Source organism: Carassius carassius, chromosome 23 (assembly GCF_963082965.1).
Source record: "Carassius carassius chromosome 23, fCarCar2.1, whole genome shotgun sequence".
Classification (NCBI taxonomy): Eukaryota; Metazoa; Chordata; class Actinopteri; order Cypriniformes; family Cyprinidae; genus Carassius; species Carassius carassius.
In genome coordinates, this window is record NC_081777.1 from 28,837,879 (window position 1) to 28,865,631 (window position 27,753).

The 27,753-nt window shown below is 36.2% G+C and overlaps 2 protein-coding genes and 1 long non-coding RNA gene across 3 annotated transcripts; 2 read left to right on the forward strand and 1 right to left on the reverse strand.

Annotated features, from left to right (window-relative positions):
* The first annotated feature begins 5,302 nt into the window (after positions 1 to 5,302).
* ppp6r2b (protein phosphatase 6, regulatory subunit 2b) lies at positions 5,303 to 15,015 on the forward strand. Its single transcript, XM_059506866.1, has 21 exons — positions 5,303 to 5,586; positions 6,551 to 6,737; positions 6,830 to 6,967; positions 7,543 to 7,608; positions 7,779 to 7,891; positions 8,624 to 8,737; positions 8,813 to 8,939; positions 9,034 to 9,186; positions 9,705 to 9,896; positions 10,070 to 10,134; positions 10,260 to 10,375; positions 10,488 to 10,573; positions 10,657 to 10,754; positions 11,303 to 11,354; positions 11,504 to 11,631; positions 11,714 to 11,868; positions 11,952 to 12,114; positions 12,196 to 12,269; positions 13,815 to 14,019; positions 14,144 to 14,203; positions 14,278 to 15,015. The coding sequence occupies exons 1-21, from the start codon at positions 5,360 to 5,362 to the stop codon at positions 14,306 to 14,308; spliced, it is 2,550 nt and encodes an 849-aa protein (XP_059362849.1). The 5' UTR covers positions 5,303 to 5,359; the 3' UTR covers positions 14,309 to 15,015.
* Positions 15,016 to 18,570: 3,555 nt separating this feature from the next.
* LOC132101717 (MOB kinase activator 2) lies at positions 18,571 to 23,960 on the forward strand. The gene is made up of 5 exons (XM_059506868.1): positions 18,571 to 18,900; positions 21,002 to 21,153; positions 21,663 to 21,759; positions 22,827 to 22,951; positions 23,041 to 23,960. Exons 1-5 carry the CDS (start codon positions 18,791 to 18,793, stop codon positions 23,271 to 23,273), a joined length of 717 nt encoding a protein of 238 aa, XP_059362851.1. The 5' UTR covers positions 18,571 to 18,790; the 3' UTR covers positions 23,274 to 23,960.
* LOC132101718 (uncharacterized) lies at positions 21,649 to 24,587 on the reverse strand. The gene is made up of 3 exons (XR_009423204.1): positions 24,190 to 24,587; positions 23,115 to 23,269; positions 21,649 to 21,777 (listed from the first exon to the last, which is right to left on the reverse strand). It is a non-coding gene; the product is annotated as an uncharacterized LOC132101718 (long non-coding RNA).
* Positions 24,588 to 27,753: the final 3,166 nt, after the last annotated feature.

Genomic DNA, 27,753 nt, shown 5'->3' on the forward strand with positions numbered 1-27,753 from the left:
GCGCCGCCGAGTCAGTGGCTCAGGCGCGCGCTCGCTTGTTCTCCTGCGCCACGATGTGATTGATAAACAATCATGTGTCTTTTTGAATACGAAATAAGTGTTAGTCGACTTCAAATTAAGTTTTGATTAAACATCATGCTGTATTCTCAGGGGACTTGACTGATTTAATTTAATTTCTTTTTGTTTACACTGATAAAAAATATTTTGTGGTGAAGTAAATACTACAGAAAACAAATGTAACTTCTACATTAAATAATTTAGTTCAGGCTACAATTTAAAAAAGAAAATTCAATATTAGGCATAGTTTGAATTTATATTTTACTTTAGAATTGTTTATTATTTTTACAGGATTTTTAAAGTAATATCAAAGTCATGATCCCGTTGTTACAATAATGCACTTGGGCATGAATATTTTTTTTCTGTTTTCCAGATGTATTTACACTGTTTTATAGTTACTTTTGTTGTTAGGTTAAGTAATTTGCTGTTTTGTGACATTTGGAGTTAATTTTCTGCATAAAATGACCCATTCTTACTCAAACACTATTCACTGATTGTTAAAGGCTTTGTGTAACGTGGCAAGCATTGAGGTCTCAACGTGTTCATTCAGTTAATAACTATATTGAGTAAACATATTTCCTTAAAATGAATCATGAGCTGTCTACTTTCTTACATACATTATTGTAAGTGAACCACATGCTTTATTGGCATTTTTTAAGTTTACAAATCACAACTGAGTGAAATGTACATACTTGCTGAGTATTGCAGGATAAACAAATAATTAAGTAGAAATTACTCATCAAACTCTAAGTGGACACGTTAAATTTTTTTTTCGTTTGCTCATTTTACATAACTTAGTTAAGTGATTTTGCTTAATTACACACTTTAAAAAATTAATTACAAAATATTTGCACAAAACCTTGCAAAATAAAAAAAAATTAAGTAATTTTTTTCAGTGTACTTTATTTGTTTACAGGCGCATTGTACACGAATAAACATTGCTGTAAATGTGCCAGAATTGGCCAAAAGAGGCAATTTTTTCATCTGTAGACCTTTGACCGGATGTTAAAAAGAAACAAAACAGAGCATCTTGGACACATATTACAACCAACAAAGAAGAAGAGATCAAAAAGTAAAAAGCTAAAAAAGAAAATACAAATGCATGATTGCACAGAAACATCAAACTAAAACATAATAATAATACGTTCTCATAACTGTTGTTATATATATATATATATATATATATATATATATATATATATATATATATATATATATATATATATATATATATATATATATATATATATATATATATATATATATATATAATATTAAATGTTTATTTTTGTGTTTACATGCATTTATTGGCATCCAAGTAAAAAAGGATGACGAGATGACGAGTAAACTAAATAAAGGTTTAACTTTCAAAAACAAGTTACAGTAACTGTATACACATTACTGTCCCGTAATATATTGATATTCATAACAGTTGTTACTATATTCTACAAAACCTGGAAAAAATAAAATTTTATATTAGATTTTTGTGTGTGTATATTTTTCTTAGATTTTTCTTATAGTTTTATACAAATCATTTAACATATATTATGTTAGTATCACATTATAATGTTAATAAATATAGCGGAGGATATATTAATTGTATATTGTATAATAAGGAATGATATGCTGCGCGTCCGCTTGATCGCCCAGGCGCGTTCACACACACTATATGCGCGTCCGCGTCTCCTGCTCGGCCATTTTGACTGGAGAAGTAATGTCAGAATCTGTTTCTGCTCACAGTTTAATGGTCTGAAGGGGCCAGAGCTGAAGCAGGGCTGCTGCAGGAGGGAAGATATCGGGGATCTATGGATACAGGACAATGTCTCGCCAATCAAACATCACATTTGCTCTCTGACAGCTTTACACAAAGGCTCCGATCACAGATTGCTGTTTATCTGACACCTCCAAGTGTTCCTGGTAAGTTAACACAACAGCTAATTTGTTTATAGTAATGCTATTCATCGCTGTTTCAGTGTTCTGTGTATTCTGCTCGATCGTTTCTTATGAACACGCGTTTATGACCTGCATATGGACTCACGTGACATGTGAGCAACGTTTAAATATAACGTTACCATGATTATGTTAAACACAAATCAAATGACTTTCACCTTGAAGATTATGCTCATTTACAGTCTTCATTAACCCCTGAGATCAGATAAGAGAGTTTTACGTCGTAATATTGCCTTGACGCGCCACTTGGGCTCCGGAGTATGTTTAACGTACTTTTGTTCATGCAGACAAGCTTGATACGATTTGAAGGCGTTTGACATTTTCAGGCATTTATAATGCCTTGTCACATCCAGTAATCTGGAATGCAAATTCCCTGCGTTCTGATTGGTGTGTCGAGTTTCGCCTCTGCGCTCTGATTGGTGGATCACAGACAGTGACATTGAGCGAGGCCGCTGTGTGTCTGTAGTGTCAGACATTGATCTTGAACGAGGGGTTTGATTTCGCCTTGTTGTCATTAACAGATTTCGTGTCTAATTTATCAAAATATAACATGGGAATGAGAAGAACTGTACATTCTTCAGATTGTCATCGAATGGCTGTATTAGTGTGGGTGTGAAGTGTGTGTGTGTGTTTGTGTGTGTGTGTGTGTGTGTGTGTTTGTCTATCATCTCTGTCTACCTTGAAATATGTGAGATATAGTGCTGAAAATGACAGAAAATGAATAACAATAATACAATGGAGATTTCAATAATGCATATCTTTTTTATAGTATAGTATAGTAGTATGCGTATAAAATGTAAAAAATGCATATATTTTTTCCGCTCTGAGTGTCTGCTCAGTCTCTGTGAGTGTTTTCTATATAAGTGTGTGTGTGTGTGTGTGTGTGTGTGTGTTGTAATAGATTTGGTGCAGTAATGGTCTGTGACACTGTTAGATGTAGTTTAGTCTGGCAGCTGACCTCATATCCGCTGATTAATCCCATTAAAAGACTAAAAAGGAACGTGTGTGTGTTTGTGTGTGTGTGTGAACACCTTCATGTGGGTTTGAACAAGAGCTGTTAGTTGTATTACAGAAGCGTGATGTGCTCAATTGAAGTGTGCATGGCATGCTTTCCTCATCTCTCATCTGATGGACTGGTCTTATTCATGTCTTGATGACTTGTCTTTATCTCTGCAGGTGCCTGTGTTGTAATGTGAGACGGCCTTGTAGATGGATGTGTTATATGACCACTGACCACTCAGTCTAGTAAACCAAGGTGTGTAAACTGCTCTCTGCATCCCAACTAAGGACACACACCATCTGACTGAAGGTAATTTACTGCTTAAAGAGTAACTAAACCCTAAACCAACTTTTTTTAGTTAATGATCTATAAGAATGGGGCTTTATTAGTGCTGTTCATTGATTCGAGTAACTTTTTTGACATTTCAGTATAAAGTGTTTTAATTCTACAATATATGGTGTAAAAACGTGTGAGTGCTGCCCTCTTCAGGTTGAACGGTGGCTACTGCAGTTGATTTTTCCTATTGGATGTTGCGGTGGCAAGTGACGTAAGCAGTTTCCAGCCCACCACTCCCCTTGTTACGAGCTACCACGCCCTTGGCAGTATAAAACCATCAAAATCACTGTAGTGAGTCAGGAGCTGGAATTGCGAGTATTGGTAACGACCAGGATAGACTATTATAGCATCTATTTAGCATAGCAATTATATAGTTATTTAGATCTTCAAGTTAGCGTAGATTTATCTGTATTTAGTACAGTGGTCAGGATGGTACGGAGGTGTGTTGCTGGCTGCAACAGCACTCCTGGACTGCATAGTTTACCAGCAGACTTTAAAATTAAACGCCAGTGGTTGCATGCATTTGGCCTGGAAGACCGCAAGTTCCCGCCTAGAGCTCGAGTGTGCAAACCGCGTTTTACACGGGATTGCTTCTCCAACGCAATGGAGGTGGAAATGGGCTTCTCCACACAGCTCGCGCTGAAAAGCGACGCGGTGCGGGAGGTAAGACCGCAATTTGAGCCAGCGGCTCGAATTGATATGAACAGACACCTCGACACCCTCCACTTCAGGTAAAAGTGGGGGAGAAAAGTCCTCTACTTCAAATGATCGCTCTGTTGCAAAGCTACTTGCGTCATTACAGTCACTCTCCATTTTAGCGTCTCTGACAGCAGCTGTCAATCAATCCGTCACTGCGAGTCTCAGGATCACGCCGCACTCACTCAGCCCCGCCCTAGGTTCGTCCCCTCTATCTCCGCTGTGATCTGCCCACTTTTCAGCATTTTTCAAATATTGTCAGTGGGTGGAGTCAGGCTCTGAGCAGGGGTTTATGCCGCATTCCAGGCAACCCGTAACCCGTGTTTTTCCAACCTTCTACCCGTGAAAGTGCACTGGAACAGCAGTCAAACCCGTGACTTCCCACCCGTGAACTCGTACTAGATAGATGTACTCCGAGTTACGAACTCTGACGTCACATAGCCTGCGAAACAACAATGGCAGCCTCTGCGGATAATATTGCCTATGGATGCAGTGTTTACGCAAGTAGTGCACGTTGAAAAAATGATTTTAGGACAATATAACATTGCAATAAAATTAATAATCTAGCTACAATTGCTTGCGCTCAGGAAGTTTGGCGTGACTTGCCTGGAACGCTATAAAGTCGTGAGTCGTGGTTTGAAATCGTGACTTACGGGCTCAAAAACCTGCCTGGAACGCAGCATTAGTTACACTTTAACATGCTTGAAGGGTGAATTATAAACAACACTAGCATTATTTTGAAAACTCTTCTGTTATTATGTGAAAGTTTTTAATTGATGTTTTTAACTCTTTCTGATCAAATTAGTTAATATTAGGCCTTAGATATTTTGTTCATGATGCAGTATACCAGCAGTATTGTTATAGTCTGGTGATCAGATTTTGCATTATACACATAATTATACACCATCAATATTTGGTTTGAAGTCCAGGGACAGTTACACCTGAAGGCAAATTAATTTAGATCAGCTAATTGACTGATGTAATTGATTCTCAAGAGTTTAATTACAGCTGACTCGCTAATGTTTAATGGTTGCTGTATGTGCTGTTTTGAATATGTTTTATTTATACTGTATAAATTGCATTATTGATGCATTGATCCCTTCTGGTGCATTATGCATTTTCTACATCGATTTTTTTGACTAACCGAGAGTGTAGTGAACAAGTGGTGACCGGCAAACCCTGTGAAACATCAGCTTGCTTTGAGTAACTCTCTCTCTCTCTCTCTCTCTCTCTCTCTCTCTCTCTCTCTCTCTCTCTCTCTCTCTCTTTCTGTCTGTCTCAGGCTCTCTCTCTCTCTCTCTCTCTCTGTAAGCTGCAGTCATGTTCTGGAAGTTCGACCTGCACAGCTCCTCTCAGATTGAGAAGCTCTTGGAGAAGGAGGACGTGACCCTACAGGAGCTGCTGGATGAAGAAGATGTGCTGCAGGAGTGCAAGGCCCAGAACCAGCGCCTCCTCCTCTTCCTCACTCGGGACAGCAGCATGCTGGAGCTCCTCAACCTCATCACACACGAGCCCCCTGCTGACCGGGAGGAGAAACTGCGCTACAAGTGAGTGAAGAGACGGTCTGGGTCATCAACACTTTCTGAGCAGCTCTAAAATCAAATGATTTGAAACTGTCCCTGTGAGGGAACAAAAGTATTGTTCAGTCCAATGAATTAGGCAGATATTTGGCCAGTTTGAGATTATTGGACAGGCCGATTAAATAGCGGATATTTAGCCAATTATAAATTGTGTAGCAGGCTGATTACTTGAACAAATATTTGGCCATTTTAAATTGATCTAGTCTAATTAATCAGCTGATGTTTAGCAATTTTAATATAATAAATGTGTTGAAATATTTATTGATTGATTGATTTATGTTCATTTCAAACTTATTAGCTAGTCTGAATATTTAATCAATATTTGGTCCAGTCTTATTTTGGTATTATTTACATGCAAAAAAATAATAATATTTAGCTATTATTATTATGTTTTCAGTTTCTGTTTAATTTAAGTTTTAATTGTAATTTAGGTTTTTCCTTTTTATTAGTTTTAGTTTTGTTTTTATATTTCTTTTTTTGCTTTATTTCATTTATAGTGTTTAGTTGTACTTAAACTTATATTTTAAAGTTTTAGTGCAAGTTTTTCAGTTGTATTTTTGTTTTATTTCAGCGTTATTCCAATTAATGAACAATTAATAATAGTGTTATTTAATGATAACAATACTGATTTGGCCCTCTGGGAGTCATTAGACAGTCTTATTAAACAGTCATAATTTGACCATCAAACAATGATTTTTGGCCACATTGAGATTATTGGCTTGACCGATTATTGCACTGTTAACCCTATTTTGTCAATTCACAAATTCACAGACAACCTTGTCAATGGCTAATGCACTTTTTGAGTAAATATAAGATAAATGTAGATGCATTCCTTCATGTTCTGCCTTTAAATTTGCATTTTATACTGAATTTATTTGCGATATATCAATCGTCCACTTGTCACATATTGTTCTTTCTGTCTCTCATGCAGGTATGCTAATGTAGCATGTGAGTTGTTGACATGCGATGTGTCCCTCATCAATGATAAAGTTGGTGGAGATGAGGCTCTGATGAACATACTCTATAGTTTCCTAGAGCAGAAGTCAGCGCTCAATCCTCTACTGGCCTCCTTCTTCACTAAGGCCTTTGGCAACCTCATCACCCGCAAGACAGAGCAGGTGCACAAACACGTCTCTTTTTCTTTTCTCATTTGAAAATCTGTTTTCTGCAAATTTTCATTCAGCATTTGCTCCATTACGTTATTTATCAGGTACTTGGTTTCCTAAAGAACAAGGAGGATTTCATAGGGCAGGTGTTGAAACACTTGGACACGTCGGCCATGATGGATCTGGTGCTGCGTCTCATTAGCTGCGTGGAGCTCGTATGTCTCAGACAGGAAGTGCTAACTGTGAGTGCACATGAACTGATGATTCATTACATAGTGGACACTTTGGCTCTAAAAAACAAAAAAATATTAACACTTACAAGTTATTAACTCTTTCAGCTCGGAATATATAATGAGTTTAACAGCATAGAAACATTTCTTGTTATCAATGTTGTGCAAAACAGTACAAAACAGTTGTGCTGCTTCATATTTTTGTGTAAAACGTGATACACTTTATTTTTTCATGATTCCTTCATGAGTACAAAGTTCAAAAGAACAGCATTTATTAAAAAAAAAAATTTTTCTTTAAACTTTTAATGGTACTTGTTTAACTCATCGTAGTTAATTAATAGAATAACTCCTATTTTAAATATATTTATGCTGAATTTATATTTAAAGTGTGGGGTGGGGGAAACTATAAAATCTGTACTCAGAAGTCATTGGATAGATGAATGCATGGTGAAAAGTTTCCAAGACCGTTTTAAGATAACCTTAATGAAAAAAAAGAACGATTTTAAATCTTTGTATTGAGTAAAAATCAGCCCCTGGGTTTCTCAAAACTAAAGAAATGCTTGCGTCTGTGTGTGCTCTGTTGTCAGTGGCTGAATGAGGAGAGGCTGATCCAGAGACTCATTGAGCTGATACACCCTCACAGCGACGGTGAGGTCAGTACATCTTCACAACAAGCTTTAATACCCCGAGTGAAGCATTGATGCTAGGTTCTTGATCTTCTTGGTACTGCAAACAGTCCTCATGCAACAAATGTATTTAATTCCATTTTTCAAATATATATATATAAATAAATATGAATTAAGATCTATAAATGTGTTCACAGATGCAGTCAAACGCATCTCAGACGCTGTGTGACATCATCCGTCTGAGCAGAGATCAGGCCAGTCTGCTGCAAGAGATGCCAGAAACCGACCCTCTGCTCACAACACTAGAGCTGTGAGTGTGTGTGTGTGTGTGTGTGCGTGTCGTCTATTTCACTGCAAACTGTGCTTGGTCACGTTTCATGTCAACTAGACGGTGTCTTGATGTCTAAGTGGGTGGTTGTCTGTCAGAATCAGCAGCATAGTGGACTTTATCTAGGAAGAGTTAGGAACCTTTCACCCAAAAATGAAAATGATCTGAAACTGTGCTCACCCTCAGGTCTTCTGAGATGTACATGAGTTTGTTTCTTCATTGCAACGGAATTGGAAAAATGTAGCATTACATCGTTTGCTCACCACTGGATGCTCTGCAGTGAATGGGTGCCGTCAGAATGAGAGTCCAAACAGCTGATAAAAACATCACAGTAATCCACACGACTAGTCAAAATTTACCAACATATTTTTTAGGCATGTTTTGGACTGTTATTGTTGTTCTTATTTTGTGCATATTTTTCTCCTGATTCAGATGAGACAGACTTTTTACTGAAAAAAAACATATTATGGATAGAGGAAAGAGATGGTTTTATGTTAAAAACATCTTAATGATGGATTTGTTTCTTACTTACACAGCTTTTCACTTTCCAAAATGTTAACTGATGGACTGGAGTGGAGTGGATTACTTGTGGATTATTGTGATGTTTTCATCACCTGTTTGGACTCTCATTCTGACGGCACCCATTCACTGCAGAGCATCCATTGGTGAGCAAGTGATGGAAATCTAACTCTCTGCTATGCATGTGTGTTTCAGACAGCAGAATGTTGAGGCCCTACTGAAGAACATGTTTGAAGGGGAAAAGAGTGAAATGTGCATTGTCAATGGAACTCAAGTTTTACTCGCACTGTTGGAAACTCGTAGACCGGGGTGAGTAATACAAACACAAGACATATTTCAACTCACATTCACTGTTATTAAAGCGTGTGTGCTTGCGCGTAACAGTGTTGAGCAGGTGATTGACCCGTGCTCTCAGGGATTGGAAAAGTCTTACACTGTAAACAACAGCATTTTAATGGGCATCCAGCCACATCTAAAGAACTTCCACCACCTTCTGTTAAACCCACCCAAGGTTGGTCTGTTCCTGCCGATTTATCACAAGTCTTAAACAAAACGAAATCACTAAAAGATGTCTTATTGAGGATGTTTCGACTCTGTGTGCTCAGAAATGTGTGATGTTGACCACGATGGGCGTTCTGGAGGAGCCGTTTGGCAATACGCGACTGCATGCATCCAGACTGATGGCTGCGCTTCTGTACACCAGAGCTCCCAGAATCCACCTGGAGCTCTGCCAGCTGAACATGATCAACCTTCTGCTGGTATTAGTCATTCTTAGTCTAGTCAACAGATAAATCAAATGTTTTCTTTCTTAGGTCCTATCATGTTTTTTAAATTAATCAAAAGTGACAAAAAAAGATATTAATGACAAAAGTTACGAATGATTTCTATTTCAAATAAATGTTGTTCTTTTGAATTTTGTATTCATCAGGCAAAGCAAAATTGTTGGCCAGTGATATAAATCGTGTTTTTCTCACAAATTAAACCGCACAACTGATTTCAACATTAATAATAATGTTTCTAGAGCATCGAATCAGCATATTAGAATGATTTTTGAAGGATCATGTGACTCTGAAGACTGGAGTAATGATGCTGAAAATACAGATTTGATCACAGGAATAAATTACATTTTAGAATGTTACAGAAAAGTATTTCAGCATTTTTTATTTTAAAAACATTACTGTATTTTTAGTCAAACAAACAGCCCTGGTGAACATAAAAGACTTCTGTCTTCTGTCTTAAATGCACTTTCTTACTCTTTCTCAATTTCTCTCTAAAGGATTTGTTTTTCAAATTCTCCTGGAATAACTTCCTACACATCCAAGTAGAGCATTGTGTCTCTGCCATCCTTAACCAGACGACCCCGAACGGGAAAACACACGACAGTCCAGATCAGATTCAGCTGGAAACACAAGACACACAAAACTCAGACAAATCTGACATGTTCACATGCTGTGACATGATAAATCATGTAAGTATGACCCTCACTTACATTTCTTTCACATTTACATTTGCTTGGAGTTTCACTTCTACACAAGTTATTTCACTTGTTCTGCCTATGGCATTAATAGTCAAAAATGAAAATGCTTCTTGTGAAATCAGTGTATGTCATTGTGATATGATTGTGTGTGTGTGTGTGTACAGCTGCTGAAGGACTGCAGGCTGGTTCAGAGGATTTTGGATGCTTGGGAGGAAAATGACAAAACGCAGTAAGGACAAATTTAAATACACGTGAGCCGTGTCAATATGTCAGTATGCTGGTTGAGTATTTGTATATCATATTACATGTATAGTAATATAAGCATCTGTCCGTGTGTGTGTGTGTGTGTTATAGGGAAGCTGGAGGCATGAGAAAAGGCTATATGGGTCATCTGACCAGGATTGCCAACACAGTGGTGCAGAATGCAGAGAGAGAACAGGAACAAACCCAAATCGCACAGCTAATAAAAGGTAGCTGACTCACACACTTAAGTGTTTTTGGGTGGATTTGTGTGTGATTTACATATTATATTCTTATACACATTTTTTTTCTTCAAATATTTGGTATGTTTGTGTATGACAGAGCTACCAGAGGACTATAAAGCACGCTGGGAGCAGTTTGTGAATGAAACGCTAACAGAAACTAACAAGAGGAACACCGCAGACCTGGTGAGATTTCTCACAAAGACAATCGTAGGGAGTATATTTACATCTGCAAATCGCCTTTAATAAGCATCTTTCTCTTAACACAGGTGTTCTCAGATTATCAGATCCAGCAAATGTCGGCCAACTTTGTTGATCAGTTTGGACTGAATGACGATGAATTCGGAGACCATGACGGCAGAATCAGGTGATTCCCTGTACAAAATTTTCCATTTAGAGGTTTAATTATTAAATTAATCAGTAGTTAAATAAATGATTGTTAATTATTCAAATATGTAAGAATATAAAATTCATGTAGATGTACAATATAACTGTATAAAAATATTTTTCTGAAAGTGCCCCTATTATGGGTAATGAAAGGTTCATATTTTGGTCCTCAGCAACAGGTTGACATGCATGCAAGGTCAAAAAACACTTTCATCGTCTTATAATATGTATTTATTTTTACCTTACTTGCTCAATGACTCCCAAACGATTCGCTCAATGATTAATTTTTTCAAACCCCTCCTTGGCGTGACGATAAAAGCGTCTGCTAAATGACTAAATGTAAATAATACGGGCACTTTAAATTATTGTTTACATACAGTAAATTTACCATAATTAGAAAAAAAGGTTTACATTTGGTGCTTCATACAAACTTGCAGTTACATGATGTCCAGCAATTAGATTGAATAATTATGTTTATTGATACAGGTTTAAATTTGATTTACGTTTTTATGTCTGTTTTTCATGCAGCACCACATTCGATCGAATCACAGAGATCAAATTTAACCTGGTGGGTGAGGGAGTGAGTATTACCTAATGCCAGTTCTTTGTTATTTGTTCTATATATCATCCTTCCCATGTTTTTGTGTTTGTTTCCTTTTTATTTACATATACTCTTTTAGCTTCCTTTCTCACTCTCGCTAACCCTTCCTGTTTTTTCTCATCTCGCAGGCAAGCTCTGCCGTCTTTGAGACTCGCACAAAAGAGCGAATCCGGCCATTTGATGATGCGGAGGAGGAGGAAGATATTTGGGAGGATAAAGAAATCAACTATGTAACCAAAGGGAAATCCAGAAGCAGGTTCGTGAAGCACACACACACACACACACACACATTGACACGCGAAACAGCCATTGCTCTGACTGCTGTTCGTCTTCGTTAGGTTTGGGCTGGTGACAAACGCTCAGAAGAGCGAGCCAGATGGTGGCTCTCGCAGACGTCTGGGGTCACCTGACATGGAGTGGTTTCCAGAGACCAAACAAACTCAAGAAAATACCAAGAACCAGGAAATGGACAAGCAGTCCAGCGATCCGCAAAGTAGGTTCACAGCTCACACGGTCTAGATTTAGACAGCTGATCCAATATAATAACTGACTGGAAAGATGATTATCACCCATCAGGTCCTGGATGGATCGCGAGTTTTGAAGACGACTTCAGCTGTCGGGATTTCACGAGTATCGCGATCGATACGGGCTCCAGTGTGTGGGGGAGCACTACCGCCCAGCTCAGTGAGACAGAGGAGAAGGGATGGGCCACTTTCACAGACTTCCAGCCCTTCTGCTGGTGAGGGAGAGACTGTGCTTGACTTGATATTGTGTATTCATGTCATGTAGACACTGTGCTAAATGTTCTCATGTTCTGCAGTTCAGATGCAGGACCCAGATGTAGTTCACCTGTGGACTCAGAAAACCCAAACAAAATGAGCCAAAATGAAGAAAGTAAGTAGCTTACTTGCTTATATACATATATACACAGTATATATATACACACACACACATGTTTGTTTTTGTGAAAAGTGGGGACATCCCATAGGCGTAATGTTTTTTATACTGTACAAACTGTATATTCTGTGGCCCTACACCTAACCCTAACCCTCACAGGAAACTGTGCATTTTTACTTTCTCAAAAAAACTCATTCTGTATGATTTATAAGCGTTTTGAAAAATGGGTACATGGGTTATGTCCTCATAAGTCACCCTCTCCTTGTAATACCTGTGTCATACCCATGTCATTATACAGAGTTGTGTCCTGATATGTCACAAAAACTAGAGCACACACATATGTGTGTGTGTGTGTGTGTGTGTGTGTGTGTGTGTGTGTGTGTGTGTGTGTGTATATATATATATATATATATATATATATATATATATTTTTTTTTAATCTTTATACAAATGCACAACAAATAAACATCCTGGTTTAACTATGTAATGTGTTACCAAACTTTTGTAAGCATCATTTCATTTTTGCAACAAAAAATAAATATATATATATATATATATATACATATGAACATATATGAATAATAATAAATAAATATTATTATTATTATTATTAACACCACTAAACTTTTAAAATCATTTAGAGAGAGAAAATAATTATATATATGTGTGTATATATATATATATATATATATATATATATACATATATACATATAATAATTTTCTCTCTCTAAATGTTATTAGCCATATGAACATTTATATGTAAGATGATTTTAAAAGTTTAGTGGTGTTAATAATAATAATATTTATATTTATTGCTAGATAAATATAATACTTTTGTTCTAAATGTACTTAAAAATGTACATTAATTAATTTATTACATTGAAAATGACATATTTTTTAGTAGTAGTAGTAATGCATTATTTATGATATGTAATAATTTGTTTTTTTATTTGAATTGTAGCGTTATAATTATTCATATTTAAATATTGTTATTAGTATTAATACTACTACCAGTTCAACTACTACTAATAAAATAATGTAATTTTATGTAGTTGATGTAATTATGTAGGTTCAGTTTGATTAATTTTCCCATCTAAGTGCTTGTAGTCTTAAGAATAGTTACTCATGCAAGAATACAAAATGCCTGTAAATGTTTTGCATTATTATTATTCATTTTAGTAGAAGTAATAATTTTAATCATTATTATTATCATTATTTTATCATGATTATTATTATAATTAATCAAATATATAATGTTTAAATTTAATACATTTATAAAATACAATAAATTTCTCCCTCTGAAGGCTGTTAGCCATAAGAATATTAGTTTTCTATGCTAGATGCTTTGGTGATATTAATTAATTGTAGTAGTATAATTAGTAATAATTATTATTATTATTGTGGTTATTTGTATTTACCTTGTATATATTGAACTACTATTATTAATAGTAATATTTTTATTGGGTCTATTTTTATTTGTAATTTTTTCTAAATGCTCTTGAAATGGTATCTTAACATCAGCTCATGTGTCTTGTGCAAGTCAAAGGCTCGTCAGCGTGTGTGTGGAGTGTGTGTGGGGCGAGGAAGGCTCCGCTGGTGGCGTCTGACAGCAGCTCCAGTGGGTCAGACAGTGAGGAAGAGGAGGACCGAACCAACATCATCACAGAGAGCGTCCCCACAGCCAATGCCAAGGACAATGTTAAACTCAGTGTAGATGCAAAGAATGAGAAGGCAGTCTTCATCAGGTAAAACACACTAATACACATTACTGCATTACATCTAAGCATGATTAGATTATTTGCAGACAGTTTGCATATTGACTCGAGACATCTCAGAAAGCACAGTGGTGTTCCTTCCATTGTTTTTCAGTGAATCGAATCCCAGAGCAACAGGAAGCATCACTGGTCCTCAGTCACCTAAGGAGCAGAAGTAAGTGTTTTTCCATTGGAAACTACTGGACATGTAGTTAAAGTGTCTAATTATGGCTCTGTCTCGTTCTGCAGAGGTGACTCCAGTAGTAACTGCCCAATGTAACAGCGTTTCACCCGCCGCTCAGCTCCATCACCCTGACAGCTGTTACTCCACCCATCAAATGTTAAAGGCCGTGGCTTCCTGTTTTCAAACAAGTTTCCTCTCCCTCTGGAATTTGCTGTTTCCATCGGTCTGCCGTAGAGTTATGTGGGTTTTTTGGTTTGAGCATAAGTGGTACTATAGTTGATCTCTGTCTTCCCTAATGAAAACATCTTCACTTGTTGGGAACACTGACCTTTGAACCCTGTGAGAGGGGCCCCACTACAGTCTGTGTGTGTGTGTGTGTGTGTGTTGTGGAACTAGAATATAATGCACATCCACAGGGGAATTCTCATGTATGCGTAAATATGCTTGGTTCATCTACAGGTGTGATTTATAGTGTTAATTTTATGTTTCTGAACCAGTATTTTCCACTTAGAACAGGCAAGAGAACAAGTCTGTGTGTGTGTGTGTGTGTGTCTGTCTTGATCGATATCTCTGTTTGCTGTAGCCCTTGGGCCTGGTACTGATTTGATTTTGGTACTGATATGTTTGCACTCATGTTTCCACAGCATTTATGTTTCCAGCTTCAACCGTCATCCACAAAACACACATATATGAGCAAAGATAAATGGGAGCAGGTCTTAATATTTCTGTTTTGTTGTAGGCTGTTAAAGTATGGAAGCTTGTTTCCACCACAGACTAAAAAAAAATTAACGTAATTGCATATTTTTTTTAACTCAGAATTGTGAGGAAAAATGTTAAGATAAAAAATTCCAAGATGTGGGGCGGGGGGGGGGGGGGTAGAAAACAAGCTTCAATATAAAAGGGGAAGTTCACCTAAAAATAAAAATGTACTCATGTTGTTCCAAACATGAAGGACTTTCTTCTAAAGAACACAAAAGAAGATATTTAATAGAATGTTCATGCTGCTCTTTTTCACAGAATGTAAGCGGATGGTAATTCATACTGTCAAGTTTCAAAAAAGACTAAATAGAACCTTGTAATTAGTCATAATAACAAAAAAACGGACCTAAATATTGTGAAACTGTGTGTGAAAAAGTTCCTTCCATCATAGCATTTAAATCTCATTTGCATTTATTTAGACTTGCTGAATTCTGATTGGTCAAAACACCAGAAAAAAAAAATATTATTAGCTTTAAACCTGCATTGTGTTTTATAGTTAATTTGTTCATCTTCAACAAATGACAATTTAAATTTGTTTGCCTCACACACATAGTTATCAGAAGACCAACGTCTCCTTTTATGTTCCATGAAGGAAAACAGCATGTTGGGGGTGAGTAAATGATGACAGTGTTTAGGTTTTTGAGTGAACTATCCCTTGTAACCTGTTTCTGTAAGGCTGTTTGATTCTTCTTGTGTCAGTGGTTGGTATCAGAACGAACTCAGGTGAACGTTGCGTGCCAGAGCGAGTCTGTGCAAAAGAAGAACCGAGGGCGCGCGCATGCCTTGAAATATCAGAGAATGACACGTCAGTGTTTAACACGTGCACATATATCTTTAATCACATCTTCCTACATCACGTTCAGGTCTTAGTAATAATTGTCGATGTGTATTCTTTACGATATGTACACTTAATATTATATTTTTTATGACTAATTACTAGCGAAACACTAGAACACTGCAGTGTCCATTTGAATCTAGAGTGATAGCAATAATATTATGAATAATTTCTTGGGTTTTTGTTTTGTTTTAGTAATGTAGCTTTGAAATGTGCACACAAACGGTTTGTGAGAGCGCGTGTGTGTGTGTGTGAATGTTGAAGAGGCTCGGTGTGTTTTCAGTTTGTTTTTGCACTTTTAAAAACTTGATTTTGATACCAAATGCAATGGGATGTTAGTGGCGGTCCGATAACGAGATTCCTCGGTCGGAGTTTGGTCTATGTGCATTTTTGAGTTTACAAGTCATTCGTTGTGTAGTTAAAATTGCAGACGTTTCCATGTGCGAGTGTGTTTGTGAGCGAGACCAGAGAGAAATGTTGACTGATCGGTACTAGGCTCTGTGCTTGAATGTAATTCATATTTGTATGTTTATTTTTATTTTCTTATATTATTTTTGCCAAATATTTTCCGTCTTTCTCCCGTTATGGATGACAGAGTTCTATTCTCACACTGAATTCTTTCTCATTGCTCATCGTTACTTCCTTCATATTTGTTGTTATTCTACCACTTAGTTGTGGTATTTACTAGAAATACAAGGTAACACACTAAACCCTCTTTATCTTGTCTTCCGCGTACATACAGGTCTGTATTAACCACTTTTTCTGTGTAAAAGGCATTTCCCCCGATGTCTAGATGTTTAGTTGACCTGTCAGATACCGTAAACGGGTTTAGCAAGTTTTTCTGGTTTTAATGATTTTTGTCATTTGCTCCGATGCGTTAGCAGAACATGAATGAGAAGGGAACCGAGTTTTTATCAAAACTGTGATGTAAGAATTGTGCTACTATAATGTCACAATTTGTGATTCTAATTTCCACATTCTTTCAGTTAGTTTCATATCTACTTCCACCACACCACCATAAAGATTTTATAGCTGAAAAAAATAATGCATCACAACTTTCTTTTCAGATCTTGTATGTATTCATGTACCCATAAACACAAACGCATACTGTACGTTATGAACTGGTACAGTATTTTGTTATATTCTGCCTTGAGCATCTGTCCATGGTGTGAAACTGGAACACAGGTCTGTTGTCATAGTCAAATGCCTTTTTAATGTATACTGATGCTGGTGGGTTTTTTTTTTATCTTTTTTTTTTTTTTGTGAAATGCAATACTGTACCTGTTATCTGTTGTCAGAGTTAGGCTTTAAAATCAGATATCAAACAAATAAATATTTCAAATGTGTTTGTGTTTCAAATGTGTTCCAAATTAATAAACTAAAGCTATGTATATGCACAATAATTAACTAGTTAGTACTAAAACATTGGTTAAAGGTAATTTTACAATGTATAGTTCATCTGGCTAGAACGCACTTTCCACAAATTGGGATTGCAGATGATGAATCCAGTCTACATTTATTTTTTTAAGTGTCAAAATTACAATATAATTGGGTAAATTATTCTGTAAATTGTTGCAGAATGTTTAGCCATTCAGTGCCGGATTAACAATGCAAAATTAAGATACGTTGGTAACACTGTATAATATGGTCTCATTTGTTAATGCATTCGCTAACATTCACAATATGAGCAATATATATACAGGTGCATCTCAATAAATTAGAATGTTGTTAAAAAATATTCCTCAAATTGTGAAACTCGTGTATTAAATAAATTCAATGCACACAGACTGGGGTAGTTTAAGTCTTTGGTTCTTTTCATTCTGATGATTTTGGCTCACATTTAACAAAAACCCACCAATTCAATATTAATCAACTCAAAACACCTGCAAAGGTTTCCTGAGCCATCAATATGGTCTCTCAGTTTGGTTCACTAGGCTACACAATCATGGAGAAGACTGCTGATCTGACAGTTGTCCAGAAGACAATCATAAACACCCTTCACAAGGAGGGTAAACCACAAACATTATTTACCAAAAAAGCTTGCTGTTCACAGAGTGCTGTATCCAAGCATGTTAACAGAAAGTTGAGTGGAAGGAAAAAGTGTGGAAGAAAAAGATGCACAGCCAACCAAGAGAACCGCAGCCTTATGAGGATTGTCAAGCAACATCGATTCAAGAATATGAGTGAACTTCACAAGGAATGCACTGAGGCTGGGGTCAAGGCATACAGACGTGTCAAGGAATTTGGCTACAGTTGTTGTACTCCTCTTGTTAAGCCACTCCAGAACCACAGACAACGTCTTACCTGGGTGCTATACATATATATTACAGCATTGATTTAAAAAAAAAAACCAAGCAATTGCATTTTGAAATTAACCTATATTAATAAATTATTTGAAAGTATTGTTTATTGTTAGTTCATGTTAACAAATTTTAATCATATGAGAACTTAACTTTATACCTATTGCAATACAATTCATAGATGTTTAAATGTAATTTAAAATGTCCAAATGCAGGTTTGGGTACACCATACCTGATGATTTGCCTTATGTCATCATGACCATGAAACCAAAGGAATGAACAAAACTTCACGGAAAATTCCATGCCTAGGAATGACACCAATCCTGTGTGAAGTGCACTGAAAGTGAAAGTTCCTCTGGAGGCACAAGAGGGCGGTGTCTCAGGGAAAAGGTAGGGCAGCTTGGGGAAGTGGGCGTGACTTTGAGTGTGTAAGAGAGTAAATATTTTTCACTACTGGTGGAACCTGTCCGTCTGCTTCACTGGAGATAAGGAGACTCAGCCTGAAGTGTAGGACGCACAAAGAACAGCGGAGAGAACACAAAAACATTTACCAGCAAGAAACCAGACAGAATGCTGGACGGAGCAACAGTCTGGATGTAGACCAGGACTGGACATCATGTAGATGAAAACGACATGCTCTGCGTTTGAGTCTGAATGAGGCTTGTGTGTTTCTGAGGACCTTTAATGGGTAGAAGCATTCTGAATATGGGGGGGTGTCAGAGTAACAGCAGCTCTGAAGAAGAGGATGTCAGCGCTCTGAAGGCAAACTACACCAATGTCAGCCTGTTCAAAGTGTGAGTATATACTGCACCTACACACACTAGATAGGCAGTCAAATAAGGAATGCATACATCAGACAAACGTCTGCTGAAGAGATAAGCGGCAGCATATCTTCAGAGAGAGAGAATGTGTGTGAGCATGTCAGTAGTTTCAGTTGGGCTTCATGTTGGGAAAAGACTGAAAGTCAAAGAAAACTTCCAAGTCCATGTGTGTTTGTGTGTGAAAACATGGACCCTCTGCACAAGGGTTTATGGGTAAACACATCTGGCGCAGCCTGTCTATTTACATAACGCACACCCGGGCATGAGTGCAAATGGTCATTTTGATGGTCATTGATTAGAAAATGTTTTCTAAAAACTGACACTTTATCTTTCACATAAGCATTAAACATGAAATAGGCATATGTATTTTAAAACGTAATAGAACAGTTCATGGTACTCGCATACCATGGTATTATATACACAAAAAAAACATGATATGTGCATTATAAATACCGTTGTACTTGTAGATACTTTTGTAGGTCAGTCACTTCTAAATTAGAAATACATGACTCTTTTACTTGTTAATATTTTAAACTGCTGTGTCTAACCTGACCTTTATCTAATAGAATCTAACCACACATCAAATACCAACTATAATACTAACTAACTATTCAATTTGTTTGTTTTTTGAGTTTCCTATTAAACAAACATTACGTTACACAATTTATTTATTATTTATGACTACAGCCTTAAAATGTGCATTAAAAAATTGGAAAACAACAAATATATGAAAAAATATATAGTTTGTTGTTTTCCGATTTTTAATGTGTGTGTGTATATATATATATATACTGTGTATATATATATATATATATATATATATATATATATATATATATAAAATATATATATTACAAATATTCTATATATTAAAAGTGACCATATTTACTTAATACTGGCATCTATTTTTCTTAAAAAAAAAATACTAAACAAAAAACATTACATCTCCTCAAGTGTCCATTAAAGGCATGGTAAACATAGTATTTCAGCACAGATGATGGATCTTGCTCTCTTCCTCTCATCAAAGTGGCTGATTTAGATGAAATCATGCGATATTGCAACAGGGTGTGATGAGAATCTCATCCGTTTTAAAAAGGAGATGCTTACATCAGTAGGTAATGAGAAAAAAGCTGAACCACTATGTGCACAATAGACGTAAATGCAATAACTTGTGTACATTGCATAAGTGTGGCATAAGTATCCAGGTGTTTTTGGACAACCATATGGAAGATATTCCACCTTACAGCCTGTCAGGTTTAATCTGTCAGGTCAAGGCCACCGTCTCAAACCTCCCACCACACACAAACACACACTATCAGTTATTTCAAGGCTGAATTTAGAGATTTGTTTTCTCTGCCTTCACACACTCTGTGCACTCCGTCAGGCCAGCGTGTGTGTGGTTTTTCTCATTTGCTTAAATGAAAATTACAAGCGCTGTCTACAGTAGAAGGCAGCACTCTTTCCAGTATGAACGTGATGATTGCTCACTAATGCTGTCGGAAAACACAACCTTCTTCAGCACATACAGTAATTGACCAGCCCCATGTGTACACATGACGACCCGAAACCAAACTAAATCCCTGTGTGTCCTTGTGTAACGTCACACTGTGTGTCTGCAAACGGTTTGCCATCTGCTCAACAGCATAACTATTTGAACAAAAATTAACTAGCAGACTGCAAAAGAATTTCACATTCCCCATCGCAAAGCCAGTCAGGCACATACTGCAGCTGTATATCTGCATCTTTCAAATTATTTTCTAATTTATTTATGCGTTTCCACTCTTCTCCGGCTTGCTTCTTAATCTAGCTGTCAAATAAACCTGGCATTGTATATTACAAATATTGTTGGCTCCTTAAAGAATTGCTTTTTTCCTTTTTGTAAGTCACTTTGGATAAAAGCATCTACTAAATTCATAAATGACTCTATTTGACCCTCCATTCCTGGTCATATTGTGCACAAGTGATTAGTGTTTAGTGTAAATATATGTACAGAAAAAGAGCTTTTATCAAAATGTAATGCATTTCTCTGATGTGGATTCTCATCGAGTATTCTGTTGACTGTGTGTGTTGACAGAAAGAACAACAGTCTACATTTAGTCCCGTCTGCTGAGGTCAAACCTTACCTGAAAGATCACTTCCTGTCCAGACGGATCACTGATCTCGACCTTTTGACCCTCTCTGCCCTGCCACACGGCCTCGACCAGCAGGAGTGGATAGCAACAAACAGTGAGTATTCAAACACAAACTAAATTTTATCAACCCTATGAATATGTAAAAAAAATAAAAAATAAAAAGCAACACACACATACACGAGTCAAAATGCACATAACGCCAGTTAAACACCCAGTGTTTAAAAAATGATGACACTGAAAAGTGTCATCTGAGTGAGCAGTTACACTAGAGACGGAAACATGTCAAATATTTCTCAACATATGTATAATGTTCAGAAACACGTAAAGGTATGATGGGAATGTGTTGGGCTTGGCTCACATACCTAGACATTTGAATAAAGGCTGGTCTGTAGCTTAACTTATTTTGACCTAGAACCACCCACTTACAATAAAAAGAAACATCAAATAACAAAAATACACAATAAATAGTAAGTACTACAAAGAAAAAAAGAGTTTGAAACAAAATCCATTTTTGTTTGCACTATGCATCATATAGTTGAGGTTTGTGGGGTTTTCAGCTCTGTGTGTGTAATGTGTGTTAGCTCATCTTACCATCTCTTCCAGCGGTGTCGTTTTTCCAGCACACAACCCTCTTCTTCAGCGCTCTGTCTGATTGTTGCTCATTGACCACGTGTCCAGCAGCCAAGAGCTCAAGAAACATGTGAGCAGAACAAACACACTTCATTACAGCTAGATAAAACAGCCTAAATTCATAGCTCGAATACAGGAGAAAAAAAAAATGGGCATATGTACACCTCACCAAATATTGCCTAAGTTTATTATAGTTAACATTACAATATCACAACGTATTTCCAGTAGTAAATATGGTATTTTAATGAAAACTACACTGTAATACAAAGACAGGATTAAATAAAATACAATAAACTACAATAAAAAAATGTATGAATCAATGAAGGTAATATTTATGTAGTAGTTAGTAGTAGTTGTGGTTGTTATTGCTGGTTTATTTTAATATGATTTGCATGGATAAAGATGAATGCAGATAATCAGCATTAAAAAAAAATCAGCAAAAAAAACATCCCAAAACCATCATTACATAAGTAGCTTTGTTGTCACATAACAAACAACAGCAGTGACAGCAAAAACACCAAGAATAGTGCAAAAATGCAATAGTTTAATGATATATTCATGCCGCACAGTATTACAGTAAATATACTAGATATTATTGTAATAACACAGATAATTATTAACCTTGTGAAGCAATAGGAAGCAGTATGTGTGTGTGTGTATATATATATATATATATGTTATGTATATAATTCCATATATAATTCCACATGTGTTAATTCATAGTTTCGATGCCTTCAGTGTGAATCTACAATTTTCATAGTCATGAAAATAAAAAAAACTCTTTGAATGAGAAGGTGTGTCCAAACTTTTGGTCTGTACTGTATATATATATATACATATATATATATATATATATATATATATATATATAGTGATTCTACATGTTAATCACAATAGTTATTTAATAATCATCAGCTGCAGAAATAGTACTGTAAACACTAGTGCTGTCAAACGATTAATTGCGATCAATTGCATCCAAAATAAAAGTTTTACATAATATGTGTGTATACTGTGTACATGTATTATGTATATATGAATAAAAAACACATGCATGTATTTAATAAAAATGTTAATATATTTATATATAAATTATAAGAATATTATATATATATAAGAATTTTTTGTTTGCCTTTTAAGTTTGTATGAATGGACAGACGAACAGGGGAAGAAACTGAAGTGTTCAGCTCCGATCTACATCGACTACGCCTTGTCCTACATTCAAGAGATTCTCACAGATGAGCGTGTGTTCCCCACCAAGACCGGTATGAGGTTCTCTCCATCAGAATTTGACTTAGTCTAATGAGCTAAAAATGATCTGAACACAAAGAAGTGACTGTATTTGTGTGTTTAGGTTCAGCATTCCCTTCTGGATTCATGTTCCTGATAAAGAAGATCTTTGTGATGCTCTTCCGCACGCTGACTCACCTGTTCAGCGTTCACTACCAGGACGCCATCGCCGTGGAGTTACACCCACACCTCAACACGCTCTTCACACATTTCATCACCTTCAGCCACACGTTCAGACTGCTGGAGCCTTCAGAGACGGCGCCGATCGACGAGCTCATCGCCGTGCTCACACACTGACACACAAACACAAGGAATATACATGTGAGGGCTCTACAAAAAGGCACAGCATGAGCCGGTGAATCATAAAATTCACAAATGGGACACTTTTTGGAACACATAATGGACACGTGCAAGTGAAGACCACGAGACTGTAAGTCCACATCAAGTGCACTATTTAGGACAGTTTCTTTTTGATGTTACATGAAGAATCCCTTTGATGTTTTGACCCAGTAGAATTAGAATGTGTCAATCAACTTCAGACTGACCTCTGATTGGACAGCACAGACGATCCTGCCTATAAGCAGTTTTTCAGTGCCAACCAGTGAACGTGGGCAGTTTTCTTTTGGCCAGTGGCCACATGGCCTTTCAACAAAATGCAATTCTTAGGAATCTGGGAGCACTGGGAGCTTTCAACTGCGCTTTGCAAACTATGGCAGCATTCCCTCTTAGCATGTTTGTCTGAAACACTGAATGAAAACAAAACACTGTCTGGGAGGGGACAAAATGCTTCTCCAAAAAGATACACACTGTCTTTCAAAAGTTTGCGGTCACTATTTTTCCCCCGGAAACAAATTACTACATTTGCTCATCAAAGATGCTTTAAATTGACCAAAAGTAAATACATCTATAATGTTAAAAATATTTGTTTCAAATAAATGTTGTACTCATTCTATTCATCAAAGGATCCTGAAAAAAATGTATCACAGTTTCCACAAACATAAGTAAGGTAAGCACTGTTTTGAACATTGAAAATATAATATGACTGCTGAAACATCAGCATTGCCTCACAGGAATGACATTTTAAAATATAATAAAATACAAAACATATATTACATATTAATAATATTTCTGTTTTCGTTTATTTTCTATCAAATAAATGCAGCTGTGGTGGGCCTAAAATATTAATTTCACAAGCATTAGAAATCTTACCGACCTCAAACCTTTGAACTGTGTATTTCTGAATGAATAACAAACACTTCATCATGTCCTAATCAGATGCTACGCGATAAATACGACAAAAGAAAACATTTTTTCTTATTTTCCCGAGTTTTTATCCAAATCATTCGCGACCGTTACAACGGCGAAGGTCCGACGCAGAAAAAGTCAACGTTTATCAATCACGTGACTCAAATTTATGTAGCCCCGCCCACTATGAAATCTCATTGGTCTAAAATCCCTGTGCACATATCTGAATATTAATCAAATGTCCTGATTAGCCACATGGCATGTTCTTTTTGTTATTTATTTTTTATTGAGAACAGACAGATGAGCGATGAAGTAGCATGCCGTCGTGTCTGTTCAGGATTAAAATGTCTGTGCTACTGCATACACCATTACTAAGGTAAGTTACTATATCACGCGAAAAGTTACTGTGATAGAATGTAATATCCTATTGATGGTCTTATATGGGTTTAAATTGTTTGTTCATGTTCCTGTTTGAAAGAGAGAGAAATATGAGGATAAATGGAGAGATCAGATGTTTCTCTTCGATCCTAAGCATTCATAAATGAACAGCCCCGAGGATATTAAAAACATACACATGAAGAATACCCACAGAGGAGAGCGGTTCCCAGTCTGAACTAGATCCGTTTATACTCTCTCTCTCTCTCTCTCTCTCTCTCACACACACACACACACACAGTCATTGTACTGCATCAGTTTATTTATGAATTTGTTTTTTATCTTGTGCAAAGTTTAAAGGAACAGAATTCTGGGATGACAAACCGTTACATTTGTCAAACACAGATAGTATACTATTATACACTGTATACGAACTATATAGTATATTCTGTATACTGTTTTTTTTTATACTGTCATTCAGTGATTCAGTAGCCTATGCAGAATGTTTCAGACAGTAGCTAGACTGTTGCATGCTATACATGTTATCAGGTTTTTAATTCCAGTGAGTGAATAATTAATTAATTAATTAATGTTATTTTGGAGTTTAAGTCTACGTTTGTGTAAAAAATAGTTTACTTTTAGAAGTTCAGTCAAATGAATCATGAAAAAAAAGTATAGCAAATTGCATTGTAGGATACAGGACAGTGAGGTTTGCTATACTACACATTTAGGCTAAAGTAAAATATCATCCATTCATGCATTTAAAGAAAATGCACATATTATATACACTTCTGGAGGAGCAGCACATACACACTTGATGCTTTACTTTTCACAGGTCTAGTCTTATATAGCATACTGCTTTTAATAAATAGTATGATACATGCCATTCCAAAATGCAGACTATCTCTGTGTCCCAATGTGCATACTATCCACCAACCTATCTGCCCCAAATAACATTGAAAATTACTAAAAATCACATATAACTTAGGATGAATAGTATGAATTGGGACACGGGCTCAGTGTCAAAGCACTGAGTGAACATAAATGTGTTGCTCCAGCAGGGGGAAGCAAAGGGAAACTGTCAATGAAAAAGACTTTTACCAGACCAACACACACTCCTAGTGCCTTAAAATCTGCTGAACACTAGAGTTATTGAGATTTAAAACGCACTCACACAGATATTTAATCAAAAGCACTACATTATGAAACCTTGTGAAGCAGTGTTTGGATAAGAAGTTGAAATAAAGACCTTGACCATTGTACCACCTCATAAGTGCACAGATGTGATTGGTTGATTCATCTTTCAGGGTATCTGCTGATGTGCTGAGAGTGAGCAGGGAAGGAGTGTAGTACACTAAAGTACAGTCACTGTGCGCAATAGACTGCTGGCTTGTTCCAGTAAAACCCTATTGTAATTTTTGTCATGAAAGAGCTTTTGACAGCAAACAGAGAGTCTATATTGTGTTAGATCAGAGGTACTTTCAGGGTACGGGGTACAAAATAGGACCCTCAAACTAAAAAATAATAAACTACTTCAAGGGGTAAAACAAAATATGAGTATTAATTTTATATGAGATTTGCAATTTTGTAACCTGTAATCAAAATTAAGCATTGTGTAAATGCATTTTAAAAACGTTATTTGTGTGATTTTATTTTCTAGCAATAAACATGCATTAAAAATAATAAAAATGAAAATACTTTCACTGTAATAAGTTAACATGGTTCCAAATTCAGTCTAAATTGAAATAAATAAATATAGTTATTATTGATAAACTTCTATTTTCTGCAACAACAAAAAAATTAAAAATGGTTAACTTTTGTACCAGAGTTGATTGGTTCAATGTTTTTTTAAAAACATCAGAAAATGGATGGAGATTATTTTCTTAATTTTTTTTTTCTTTTTCAAATGCAGCAGAGAGAATCAAATATGCAAATTCTTGTAAAAGGGTGGTGTCAAATTGTATTACTTTTTATACTAGATTTTAATATAACATGAAATAGTGTTTTACAATATGTAAGATGTGTGCATCTATGGTTTAAAAAATGAATTGCTCCATATGGAGTGAACTGGAAAAATTGATCTGATTTAGATGGATCAGAGATGAATCTAGCGCTCATCTGAATTTAATCAGAAGCAATACACCATTTGAATTCTACAATATTATTGTAATAGGATTATATTAAAACTGTGCTTTTATAATAATGTATAATAATGAAGAGAGGAGAGACACTTGGACAGACACACAAATATACACTTACACACACAAGCAGGCAGCTCTGTCTGAGAGAACTGAGGCATGAATGCAAGCGTATCCTGTTGCTGTCTGACCCATGACGCAGAACAACACACACACACACACACACACACACACACGCACGCACGCACGCGCGCGCACGCACGCACGCACACACACACACACACACACACACACACACACACACACACACACACACACACACACACCAGCTCAGGAGGCATCTGCAGAAACCAAACCAGTTCAAGGGCTAATGCTAATTATTTATATTGCATGAAAACAAGAGCGTTACATTCATGCGTTCTGAAAATCATTTACAATTACATCACAAGAGTAAAGCAAATACACAAAAAACATAATAATATAGTAAATTAAAGTAATAAAATAACTTTTTTCCAAATAATGAGACACCAAAGTTTATGACATCATTTATGGGACAGATGCAATAAATATCCTAGGCTCTTAAACATACAGACCTCTGAACACACTGACATAAAAACAAACTTGACCTTTATTCTGTTAAGCTATAAAAACACAATCATGTGAAACGAGAATGGAAAATACTCGTTTAGTGATGATATAAAATTTAGACACTTGCATTGCTACAAAAATCACACTAAGGCCAAAGTATAACTGTAAAAATACCTTAAATAAGATTTACAAAAGAGAAGCTGAAACAAACGAGCATCAGTCCTGGAGTCTCTTCTGTGACTGACTCTCATCAACATGAACTCAACTGTTAATACTCTCCAAAATCCTCTTTAAAAGAGCACAGGACACAGTAAGCTCTAGAAAACCAAACACACACTTCTGATATTGTCTCTGACCTTTATAATAAGCCACTGTCACACCTGACAGCACAATTATATTTTTATATCATGACACATAAGTTAAAGGCCTGA